Source organism: Nelumbo nucifera, chromosome 1 (genome assembly GCF_055504915.1).
Source record: "Nelumbo nucifera cultivar China Antique chromosome 1, China Antique-T2T, whole genome shotgun sequence".
Lineage (NCBI taxonomy): Eukaryota > Viridiplantae > Streptophyta > Magnoliopsida > Proteales > Nelumbonaceae > Nelumbo > Nelumbo nucifera.
In genome coordinates, this window is record NC_142649.1 from 204,126,801 (window position 1) to 204,139,703 (window position 12,903).

At 36.0% G+C, this 12,903-nt stretch overlaps 1 protein-coding gene across 1 annotated transcript; it reads right to left on the reverse strand.

The window, feature by feature from the left end:
• Nucleotides 1-4,286: 4,286 nt before the first annotated feature.
• LOC104609837 (large ribosomal subunit protein eL43z-like) lies at nucleotides 4,287-8,294 on the reverse strand. Its single transcript, XM_010276231.3, has 5 exons — nucleotides 8,177-8,294; nucleotides 6,263-6,302; nucleotides 5,543-5,631; nucleotides 5,354-5,436; nucleotides 4,287-4,650 (listed from the first exon to the last, which is right to left on the reverse strand). The coding sequence occupies exons 1-5, from the start codon at nucleotides 8,177-8,179 to the stop codon at nucleotides 4,587-4,589; spliced, it is 279 nt and encodes a 92-aa protein (XP_010274533.1). The 5' UTR covers nucleotides 8,180-8,294; the 3' UTR covers nucleotides 4,287-4,586.
• Between the last annotated feature and the right edge of the window lie 4,609 nt (nucleotides 8,295-12,903).

Below are 12,903 nucleotides of genomic sequence, written 5' to 3' on the forward strand. Positions count from 1 at the left end.
TTTTACGTTTGTGAACAAGACAGACATCCTGTGCTATTCTAAAAATCACTAATTTTAACATTTGACTGATTATGTTTCATGAGTTGTTTGCTGATTCATTTTAACAATCATGCTCATGATTGTGGTGGTACATTAGCTGGTTTGATGTATTAATGTGATGCTGTGCTATTCTAAAAATAAATGTCTTAGCTTGGTCTTGATGTATTTCATCAATCTTAGGGTATCAGACCTATTGGTTGGTTGGTTAAGTAACATTTGACTGATTCAGTGCATTGGCTTATTCAGTTGAAGGTATGCATAAATTCATCCATGAGAGATTGATTATTTGCAAATTGATCATTAGATTGTACATTGTTTATGGAGCCAATGTTGACCCAAACATTGGTCATTCTGATTCTATTAGGAAGTAAAAAAAGAATCTATAAAGATTAGGGGTGCTTATTAACAAAAACAGCTAGTAGGGTAGGTAGCCTGTAAATAGGGTGCATTGCTCGAAATGCATGCTTCTCCACAGTGCAGTCATATGGCTAGTTGTGCAACACAGAATACAAAAATAGAATGTCTGGCTTATATCAACCTGCATCTCTCTGAAGCCTAAACTGCCAAGAGCAACTCATTGTTATGAAATGTTCCTGACCGAACTCTGCAACAAGGAATGGTCTTGTTGTTATAATTGCGTGGATCTCTGCTAGTTTTCAGTCTGTAGCTTGTACGGCAAAAGGAATCACTGCTCACAGGGCCATGGCACCAACCTGCCAGCATGGGGGAAAGCATGAACCATATGCCATGACTCATGTCTGATCTTAGCACATATATATCATGTGGAATGTGGCTTTCTAACAAAGACATATTCATTCTACAACTAGGGTCCACTCTTGTACAAAGGAAACAAATAGAATCTATCTTGTACAAAGCATTGTTAATGTATTGTTTCTCTCTCTCTCTCTCTGGATGATTGCAGAATGGGAGCCATACTGCATCTAAGTGGTCATGTCATCTTTCTCAGATTTTGACTGATATCTTGGACTATTAGAAAAGAGTTTCTGGTTCTTACGAATACTTGCTTGCTCCCTTTCCCTGGTTGAATCTTGAATCTGAGTGGGCAAGTAATCAGTTGCACTACTGTAGTCTGTGTTTTATTTATTTATTTGTTAGGCAGATGGAGGACCAAAGAAAAAAAAAAAAAAAAGAGACAGTCGCTCCAAAGCCATCTTCAATAATGATATTCATTGGAAGATGTGATTTAACAGTGGGGGCCATTTGCATTTGGAATGCTCAGTATGTGCTATGTGGGGATATTCAATACAGGGATCATATAATCAATAAGTTAGATGAACTCCTCCAAGCTAGGTTCACATTAACAGCCATCATCAAAATGTGGTAGAATGGTGGAACGAAATGACAGGAGAAAAGTGAATAAGTTCAATCTATTCTTGGAAAATAAAAATAAGTTACCTTTTTTGGAAAAATAAAACGAAAAAAAAGAATTCAACAATAGGAGGTTCAATTCAATCCCCCCAAATCTGGAGTATCAAGTGCAAACTCTACAAAAGATGGAATAAAAAGAGACATACCCAAAAACATGACATGGATTAAATGGAAAGGTCCTAATCAGAATGAAGTTTACATAAATTTCATAGCTAGAAATAAATAAAGGAGAAATCATAAGGGCTAAAATAGGCCCAATAGGCAATTGGTAAGACTACAATCACAGTTGCCGAGGTGTGGGCCGCCCTAAGACTCAAGGCTCAATTACATTTGAAGGAGATTCAAAGATCACCATCAAGAAGAGCTGCAAGCTACGTGGAGATGGGAATCAATCAATGAAGACTGCAAACTCATAACTCGCAACCAAAACCTCAACATCAAGTATAGCACGGAGAAGAGGGTAACCAGAGAAGAGAAGTTCTAGTCGAGCGGTGCCCTGGAGTTTGAATTATACCACTAAGATTAGGGGTGAGCAAAAAAAACTGAAAAACAGAATTGATAAAAAAAATCGATCGAAACTGAACCAAAGATTCGGTTAATCAAATTGGTCTGTTTAGTTTTAGTTCAATATTTAAAAAAAACCAAAGGTATGGGTTCAGTTTCGGTTAACCAAAATAGAAAACTGATAGTTAACTGAACAGACCGTTATACATACATTTATATATATTTATGTATATTTGTATTATATATTTTCTATACATTATAAATTAATAAATACACATTATATATAAATATATATTTATAATATATTATTTATTATTTAAAATATAATATAATATTATACATATTTCTAGTATTTTATTATATAGTTATATATTTTTCTATAATAAACATTGTAAATAATAAAAAACTGAAAAACCAACGAACCGAACCGGTTAGCCAATCAACTCCAGTTCCATTTCAGTTATTAGTTTTTCAAAAACCGGTAACCCCGATTCAGTTTCAAAAGTTAGCCCACGGTTTGGTTAACCGAACCGTGAGCACCCCTAACTAAGATGGACTATTGGGGAAAGGATTCTCTCAATTGATGCATTATTATATGGTTGTAATACTTACTATCAGTAGGGGTGTCTATGGTTCGTGGGCAATTTTTTGCAAACTGAACCAGTACCACCAGTTAATCGGTCCGTCAATTTCAGTTTTTGACCAGTTCGGTTCATTGGTTTTTTATATTTATAATATAATATAAATATATGTATAATATTATATTATAAATAATAAATGATATATAATATATTATAAATATTATATACATATATATGTAGGTTAACCGAAAATCAAACCGATGCTTTAGTGTTTCAAAAATACCAAATCGATAGCTTTGATTAACCACATTTTCCAATTCGATTTTCTCAGTTCGGTTTGATTTTTTGATTTTCAATTTATTGGTATCAGGTACGAAACCGTTAAGGTCAGTTAAATGGTGCCGTTAATCACTTAATCTCATTCCATCTAGTTGTGACATGACATTTACTGGTTTTCTATCCTAATATACTATACATCCCGATACTCTGCAACTGATAATTTGATCTTTGTAGTAAGTCGAATCCTTAATGCTAGAGCTCATCAGAAAGCTCGTATTCATGGCATTCAGGGTCCTTACTCCTTTTCCTGTTAGGTCTTCCACGGTAGAATTTGATGTTTGTGCAAATTGAGGAAATGAGGAATACCATGATTGCAGTAAACCCACAAAGGGATTGAGCAGTTCATACACAACCAATTTCTCACACAATATTTATCTTTGGATTTTGTATGATTTGGAAGTTTTTTTTGTTCATAAAATTAGTGTAAGGGCAAATGTTATACACATGTACACATACAGAATAAAGATACAATCTAACATTATATAATAAAATTTAGGGTAAAAGACTTGAACCTCCCTTCATGTTTTCAATAAAAAATAAAACCTCGCTCCTATTTTCGAAACGGGCTATAACCAACCCCCTTATGGGGTGACATCATCAGCCTCTGTTAGCTACTTATTAAGATCCATTTGCATGTAATATAAAGGAGTAAATTTTTGAAGAACCAAACTTTGCCCCTTATCCAAACCTTCGGGATTTTTTTTTAAATGGTCTGTTTGAAACGAGAAGTCCCTTGTGATTCTGAAAATAAATCAAAGATCAAACCTTCTGTTTGCTCGTTTGGGATAGGAAGAAAACCAGCTGAAGGCCCCCAAGAGGTTTTTTGAGTTTTCCGGAATGGATTCCCAATACATTAGACTTGTATTTGAATCTCATACAATGCAATAACGTTAGTGAGACAGCTAAAGAGTAAAAGAAAGACCAGGCGGCTGAGATATGCATCAATATGAGATGGATTTGCTTGGGTTTAGAAGCACGGTAACTTAGAAATGAGACAAGCAAAATTAATTCTAATGCAACACCAGATATGAGATGAGCAAAATCGATTTTGGCATTGCACCAGAATCAAACAAAACAAGCAAAGCCAATCTTATGAATTGTTTTCTGCAGTTAGTGTCTTTGGTGTTGCAGCAAGCAAAGCCGTGAATATCGAGGCTTGTGGCAATGTTTTTGCCTATCCCTTGCAGCAAAAATGAATTCAGATAAATGGGACTTCTGATACTCAGTAATTTTGGTGTTTTAGTTTCAGTGGGTTTATTTGAAATTTTGAAGTACAATGAACGTGGAAAATGTCATTTTAATGGAAATATCAAATATAAGGGCGCAGGGGAGGTTTCAAAATAGAGGAGAGGTGTAAATATTTAAAAGAAACCTCATGGGAAATTAAGTCTTTTACCCTAAATGTGTTAAATCTGATAATGGTATAGATAAATGTGTTAAATCTGATTGCTGCTACTTTAAATTCAGATTTCTATCACCTGCAAAATACAAAAAAAAAAACCCTGATCTCACAACACTGACTTGAGAATGTTCACACAATGGCAATACAAGCCATATACTCACAAGCCCCTCCCTCAACAACAATTTAAATTAGATCCAATAGCTTCATCAAGTTGGCATCTAAGTTCTAACCTAGCCGGATTCTCATAAATTAAATAGAAAAAATCCCTACAAAAGTTTCAACGTTGCTAAATGGAAAAAAAAAAAAGCAAAGGTAAAGAAGAGCGAAGGGTCTCAGCCCTCAGTTTGCTCCCTCAGCCTGCGAATGGTGCTTCTAACAGTCACGGCACTAGCAGTGCTGCATCAAAGAAAAATTGGGGAAAAAGAATAATGAGTATCAGAAAGGAAAAGGCAATTACAATGTTAAGGGGAGTAAAATTTTATCGTCATTTTTCTGTAAATTAGATATTACCACCTAAGCCCCCAAAATTTAATATGTGACTAAGGCTGCATTTGGCATTCCTTATTTGAAGGACTTGTCTCCCTTTTGTAATTAAAAATTCAGTGTTCATAGGGGCATTGGAATGCCAAATGCAGCCTTAGACCCCCTGAACTTTCAGATTGAAACACTTTGGCCTTCTTCATTAAACTTGATTGTCATAGTTAATTTACTAAAATGCCCTTTCAAATTACTAAAATGCCCTTTCAAATTACTAAAATGCCCAACTTTAACTTAAACCCTAATCAAACAAAAGCACAAGTAAACATAAATATGCAAGAGAAAAGGCAAAATGGTCCTATAAATTAAGGAAAGGGTAGTTTGGGCATTTAGAGATGTTTCACAAGCACATGACAGTCACACAAGAATCTTTTTCTAAGCTAACGGAATGCTAACAAGGGAGTTAAGTGTTGGAATCCAAAAGTTAAGGGGGTCTTCGTTGCAAATGAAATCTCAGGGGGCTAAGTGTCACTACCCCCAAACTCTAGGGGGTAATATGTAATTTACCCTTTCTGAAGGGAGGAGGTGGGGGTTGGGAAAGGTAAAGGTATCAGAATCTCACTTCAATGTATAAGCACCGCCTGCTTTAACTTTGCCACAGTCTTTGCAGCCCCAAATTCCAACAACCTTCCTCTTCACTGCATACTGAAATATCTCACCATCCATTAGAATAAGTACTTGCATTTGACATCATTAAATTGAAACAACAACGTAACTGAATGCCTGGGTAAGATTGAAAGAAAAGAAATACCTTCCCACAAAACTCACAGAAATATTTGCTATGCTGGCTAACCTCCATCTTTTTAATCTGTTTCCGAAGACTAGCACCATAACGGGTACCTGAAATAAAGATCAAATAAGCACTATTACCGAGTACAGTTATAAATGTACTATATATCAGACTCAATTAGAGAAGCCAGTTATCACCAATGACCATGTATGTAGTCTAGGTGGTCAGTCAGTACCACTCACATTGATAAAAGGATTCAAACCTGCAGAAATACAAGCTCCCCATGTGGTGTATGTCAATGGACCCTATCTGCTACTGTGACCCCAGAAACAACAGATCTAGCATGTAGTACCTCATTACATTGCAATGGAAAAATTGAAATGCGAGGGAGAGGGAGAGGGAGAGAGAGAGAGAGAGAGAGAGAGCACATCTGATCTAGACCATTTTTGTTGCCCAAAAATCAACAAAGAAGGAAAAAGAGGGGAGTGGGGAAAACAATGCTCAATTGCTAAGAGTTCAACAAGATTTATCAACCATGAATTATTTACTTTCAGTAAGCCTAGTTAGCTCCACCAGGAGATTTGATGAGTAGGCATTTATCAGCACTGAAAAAGTACCAACTGATGATGGACCTTCTGGTCTAACATAGAAACTAAAAGCTGAGAAAAAAGGATAGGGTATATGTTGGACAAAGTCCATACTTGAAAAGATAAGTTTTCTATTAAAAAGAATTGCACTTACCATATTTCCCAACAATGCCTGCCTTCTTTGTTCGCTTCGTCTGCATCAGAGCGAGAGTGTCATTAAAACTCAAATCTGGGTAAAAAATCTTAACACTGTAAGTTCAGTTTACAAAATAACAATTAAGGCAATTGACATATGAAGTTAGGTTTTCACATGCATATATCCCCCTTGTTATAATGGTGAAGCAAACAAGCAATACTATACATGTTATTAACGTAAAGATCATCACTATGGTACAACACAACATGGCAACAATAATGCAAAGACTTGTCATACATCTTTGCAGTTCTAACCATAACAGCTGTCTGGCATATATTTGCATAGTTGTCATCAACTATTGATTACCTTGTCAACCAGCACTAAAGAATATCTAATTATCTATCAACTTAAAGAAATAAAAGTGGTAAGAAACTTGGCACATTTAAAAACAATAAAAGAGAAATACTATATCGTTTATTTAATAAAAAATTCTAATTTCATATATTGGTCCTTGTGTCAAAACCCCATCCCATTCTTTTCTCCTTTTCATCCCAACAACCAACCCTATAGAAAGGGATCAGACCTGAACTCTTGCTTAACTTGTTAATGAGAACGATTAGTAAGACATTTACCAAGGATAAATAGTCTCAGGTATATAAAATTAAACATCACAGCATATAAGCTTAAGACAATATGATTAAAATGCTATATAGCTAACCACTGCCTTAATGAATAATTGGCACTGTCCCTGGTTAAGCAAGTCAGTCATTTAGGCATGCAACGTTTAGATCAAATTGTGGTATATGATGGATAATTTGCAACTAAATTAGAGACCAAATTAACTCTTTGTCAAATAGTCATTCATCTTTTCTATTTCTTCTACTTAATCTATTAAATGGTTAACTAAAGAAGACATTAATTTTACCAAAGATCAGTTTTCCGCCAACATTCTCAGAGGCTTAAAGCCCCACATTAAATTAACCTTTCAGCACCGTCTTATCACAAATTTTAAATGTAATACTTGACTGAATAGATTGCATATCCTATTACTTCTATCAGATACTCATCAGTCATCAACTTTGAATTGCTTCTATTAAGTCTATTAATTCCCCTTCTTCCATCAGGACCAGTGCTTGGAGTGGTAAGAGACCCGTTAAGGGGCAAGAACAACAATGTAATGAGAAGCCTTAGAGACTATTCGATAGAAGTGGCCATGAAAATGCCTACAACCGAAAGAGAGGGCTGAGGGCCCATGTTTTAAAATGACATTCTCCCAATTGAATCAACCACCTCGCACAAAGCAGGTACCCTAATATACAGGAAGTCATGTTAAGCAGATAATAAAATAATTGATACGGGCATCTGGAAAAGACAAGGTGGTATTCGGAGTTCACACAAAAACAATGATACAGGCATCCGGCCCTGATTCACCCAAATACCAGAAATCCAAATTACCAATCATGGACCAAGTATAACAAGCTCAAAGATCTAATGAAATGACATTCAGCCACATAATCTCCAAAACTACTATTCGGAGTTCACACACCCAAAAAGTTAAGGATCCTAATTCTTTTCCTTTAGCAGATTACGCGTTTGACACTTTTTTATCTTATCTTTTGAGGAGGATCAGGCTCTATTTATTTTTATTTTTGCTTCATCTTTTGTCATATAGAAGCAAGTAAGCACTCAACAGCTAGAGCTTCTAGGTCGTTTGAAATCACTCTAAAAGATCTACCAAGTCCATGTTTCATAGTTCATATCATCGTGTACAGAATCATTTTGTTTTGGGTAAAAGAATAGAAAACCATAAATACAGATGAAGATTGTAGAAAATGTAAATGTCTTCTTTGATATAAAAATCAAATTTAAGTAGAATTAATGAGGTATTTCTACATTGACAGAAGAGAACAAAGGAGAGAAAGATTCATGTACCATTGTGGCTGGGGTAAAGCGGAGGCCGACTGTAGCAGACCGAAAGATGCTGAAACCCTAGACAGAAGCAAAGTCGGGAAAATCTTTGGTTGTTAGCTACTTAGTTTTTATACTATATGCACGCATGCTATAATTTTGCGCCGCAGTGCGCAATGCGCACCAGGCCAAGCTTTTATGAGGAAGAATGTTTTTTGGGTAAAATGGTAAATTAAAAATACCCCCGCCCGCCCAGGGTGCAAATGGATCGGGTCATGATTCGAGCTCCGATTTTATTTTGTAGAATTCGGATCTTTGTATTGGATTCAGATCATTCTTAGTCGATTCGATATATATTATTTATTTATAAATATATTATTTGTATTGTATTTTTGTAAATTTATTATATTATTTATTTTTTTATAAAAAAGATGTATATATATGACCAAATTAGTTGAATAGATACTTGTATTTTTTGTGTTTTTTATTTAAATTGTTATATTTTATTTTTCTTTTACTAAATTAGTTATTTTTTTTTTAAATCATATCGGATCAGATTATATCCGAAAATCTGACAATCTTGTTGGAGTCAAATTCAAATCCACGTTTTTGAGATCAGATTGGATCTCCCCTTGATAGTGTCAGATCGGATTTGGATATACCCTAATTGGAATTTGATCTGATCTGTTTGCATCCCTAGCCCCCCTCAGTTGGGTCGGGCTTTGCCTCTTTAATAACAAAAAAATACATCTAGGCCTGAGCCTGAGCTTGGCCCAACCATTGGGCCTAAATCTTGAGCCCAAACCCAACCTTGCTTAAATCCCAAAGCCCAGGCCTGAGCCTAAAGCTTGATCAACAAATAGGGAAAATATTTTTTTTTGTTTTTTACTCAATAAAAAAACCGACTTATTCCTATTAAATGACCTTAAAACCTAAAAATGTTGAAAAATCTCACTATGGCTTCCAAAGAAAGAGAAAAATAACAAAGAAAAAATATATTATATATATTTTTATTATACAAAAAACATGTTTTTTGTTATATCAAATATTATTGGGCTGTGGCTCAAGCCAAGCTCTGTTGAGAAAGCCCAAGCCTGGCCTAAAAATAAAGTAAGGCCTAGTGTTTTGGGTTGGAGCCTGAGCCCACAGGCCTGAAATAATGTCCAAGCTCAACAAATAACGTATCAGGCTAGGCTGACCCGTCAGACAACCTGACCATGACTCTTTCACATTTTTTTAAAACTCACCATGACTTTTCAAAACCCTCAAAGAGCCCTTGTTAGTGAGTTTTATTGTCCAAATGTTCATCTCATTAAGATTTCCATTAGATCATCGTTATTGACCATTAATAGAAGTTGTCCATGTAAGCATTTAAGTATTTTACATGACTAAACTACCCTTGAATGGCCAATGAAGCTTATTAAATGTCTTTTTTAATAATAAAATTACCCATGAAGGGCTAGGGCCCACACTAGTTCTACAAATTTTAAAGTCGAGCCTAGGCCTATCCCATACTTGCTTTCATAGATAACTTCTATTAATGGCCACTAATGGTGATCTAACAAAAATCTAATAAAAAGTGAGTTTCAGACAATAAAACTCATTAATAGCAGCTCTCTGGAGGTTTTGAAAATTTTGTCTTGTTCAAGTTGTTACTATTATTATTATTATTATTAACAATAATAATTTTGTAAAGGTGATCATGGGCCGGGCCAGACCTGATTTGAAAATTTGCCTAAAATTTTCTAGGCATCGCTCTGGGTTGAAAATGAACACCCTACTTTTTTTTGGTTGATAAAACAAATAAAAACGCAGCAATAGAAAAAGAGAACCAAAAAACCATAAAAACTAAGGAGGGCCAAAAACCCCTCCCACCAGGTCAGGCACCTGCAAAACATCTTCAGCACTAAAGAGGGGAAGCATCCATTGTGGGGGTTGCTCCCAAAATTCCTGAACACCAATCTGGCCCTTGGCAGCTAGTCTATGTGCTGCTTCAATAGAGTCCCTTTTTGCTAAACTTACCTTCAAGGAAAAGTCAGACAATGCATACAAGTTGTGAAGGATCGGCCAAATAACAGGATCACAATCAAAAGAGTTCCTGGCGATGACAGAAACAATAGTAGAGGGGTTGCAGAAAATATTAACAAATCTTAGGCCCATACCATAAATAAACAAAACACACTCAAGAACTGTTGTGGCCTCTGCATAGAGAGCAGAAGTAACTTTGCAAGGTCTAGACTTAGCAAAAAAGAAATGCCCTCTATCAATAGAAAACCAAAAACCATAGGCGCTTCTACCAGCTCCAAAACTTCCATCAGTCATAGCAATGCAACCTTCACACTCCATCTAGCTTTGCAAAAAAGGCTTGTCCACCATCTTTTTAGGCTAAGAACAGTCTATTGATATTGGAAGGGAAACTCTCATCACTTCCATCATCAACCTACGAACAACATAAGGGTTGGGAGATGCAGAATCAAAGATGAAGCCATTTATGGCTTTTCATATATTTCACAGAACAATGCAGATAATTCCAGAGCATCATCACCCACACAAGACAGAAGCTGATCCTGACTAATCCACCATTCCCACTAATCATAGAAATAGTTAAAAGAGATGAAAGTGTCCATGTGAAAGGCTAATTCACTGCCAAACCAAACTGATCTAGCATGACCGCACATAAACAGGGTATGCATAACAGATTTAGATACTCTACCACAGATTGGACAAAGGTCTTCAGTTCCTACCTGCCTTCTCACTAAGACTTGCTTCACAGCTATACTATTATGGCAGCATTTCCAAATGAAATGCTTTATCTTCTGAGGGATTTTCAGGGCCCAAATTTTCTTCCAAATTTTGCTGCCAGAGGGGCTTTGGACTACGCTTTGAATAGCTGGCTGCATTTTATTAGCTAGACTCTAATGAGCTGATTTAACTGAGAACTTACCTTTTGGATCTGGCTTCTACATTAGAATATCCTCCCCGCCCCCCCAAGCCTAGGAATTTCAATTTTACTTATGTTGCCAATGGTATTATGGTCAAAGACTTCAAGTAACTTTCTATAGTCCCAGTTCATGATTTGCATATCTATCAAATCAGCTACTTTACCTTTCTCACTATATCTGGGTTGAGGACCCATTGGTTTGAAATGAGGGATTCCATCAATCCACAGGTCCTCCCACAAAGACAACTCCTTTCCTATGGCCACACTCCAGCATGCCCCATCCCTTAACACCTTTCTTCTTGCCAAAATGCTTCTAAATCCCCAAGAGGAACTTGGGGGCTTTATAACTCCAAAAATTCTTATCCCCTAGGTACCTGCCCCTTATAATTTTGCCCCATAGGCTGTCCTTATTTGTGAAGAACCTCCAAGCGAGCTTTGATAGGAGAGCTAGGTTGAAAAGATGAGGGTCTTTGAACCCCAACCCTCCTGAGAATTTGCTTTTACAGATATTGCTCCAGCTCACCCAGTTAACCCTTTTTCTGATTACTATTCTCCCCCCACAAAAAAATGTCTTTGAATTCTTTTAAATTTTTTCACAAATTCCTATTGGAGTGAGGAAGGCTGACATTGTATAGGCTGGTACTGCCATTAACATTGCTTTTATCGACACCTCCTTTCCTGTAAGAAAAAGAAAATTGGTTTTCCATCCCTTTGATTTGGCCTCCATTCTTTCACAAATGTAATTAAAATACTCTTTTTTGAACTTTCCTAAACCTGCAGGTAAACCTAAGTAGTTTGAGGGAGAGCCAACCTTTTTTACCCCCATAACCCTGGATATTTGTGAACACCGTACTTATCCCATTGGCAATGCAATTGACCCTAAAGATGTGAGGAGATGAACACCCTACTTAATCTCCTCACATCTTTAGGGTCTGTTTGATTGCTGAGAAAGGATGGGATGAGAAGAGGAAAATTTATTTTCTCAGTTAATTATAATGTGTTTGTTTGCTGAGAAATTTTTTGTGAGAAAATCCACTTTCTAGTGTTTGTTTTGCAAGAAAATTTATAGGAGAAAAATCATGCTAAACTATAAAAATGCATGTAATTTACTTTTATGACAACTTGCACCCCCCAAATGTTGGGATGACAAGTTGCTTGCTCTCAAATGTTTCGACAAAATTTACATGTGCATAACCAAATCTCTACATTCAACCATCAGCAACTCCCTGTAGGTTATTTTTTCCTTTCTCTTTTCCATAAATCTCTTTGAGAGAGTATCCAGTGCAAGAAGAATCAATTACCTCCGTGGAATAAGGGGACAAGATGAGAAAATGGGAGAATATATTTGTTGTTATGGTGATTTTATATGTTCCATAACCCATTTGTTGAACAAAGTTAGTTATTTACCTTGGGATCCAAAAGTCTATTTTGAGTTGCTCCCACTGTCATGTTTCTTTAAATGAATTAATTTTCTATTATCTTCATTCTTCCTTTTCTATGCTAAAAGTTGCAATTTTCTAATTTTCTATTATCTTTAGAGAATATCATTACCATAACTATAATTTTGGTAGGTAACTGAATCTGGGACACAGGTGACTGCAAATGAGCATAGCTACCTGTAGAAGAGGAAAGGAGCATATGAAAAGGAAAATATCAACTAGGTGCAAGAACTCCTCATACAAATTGGGTATGAAATTGGAATGTCACACTTTCTGTTTTTCAGTTACATTACTCACATATAGGATGAAGAGAATAAAATCTAGCTCGCTATTAGCACTGTCATAAAAAATAACAGGATGCCAATGACAAG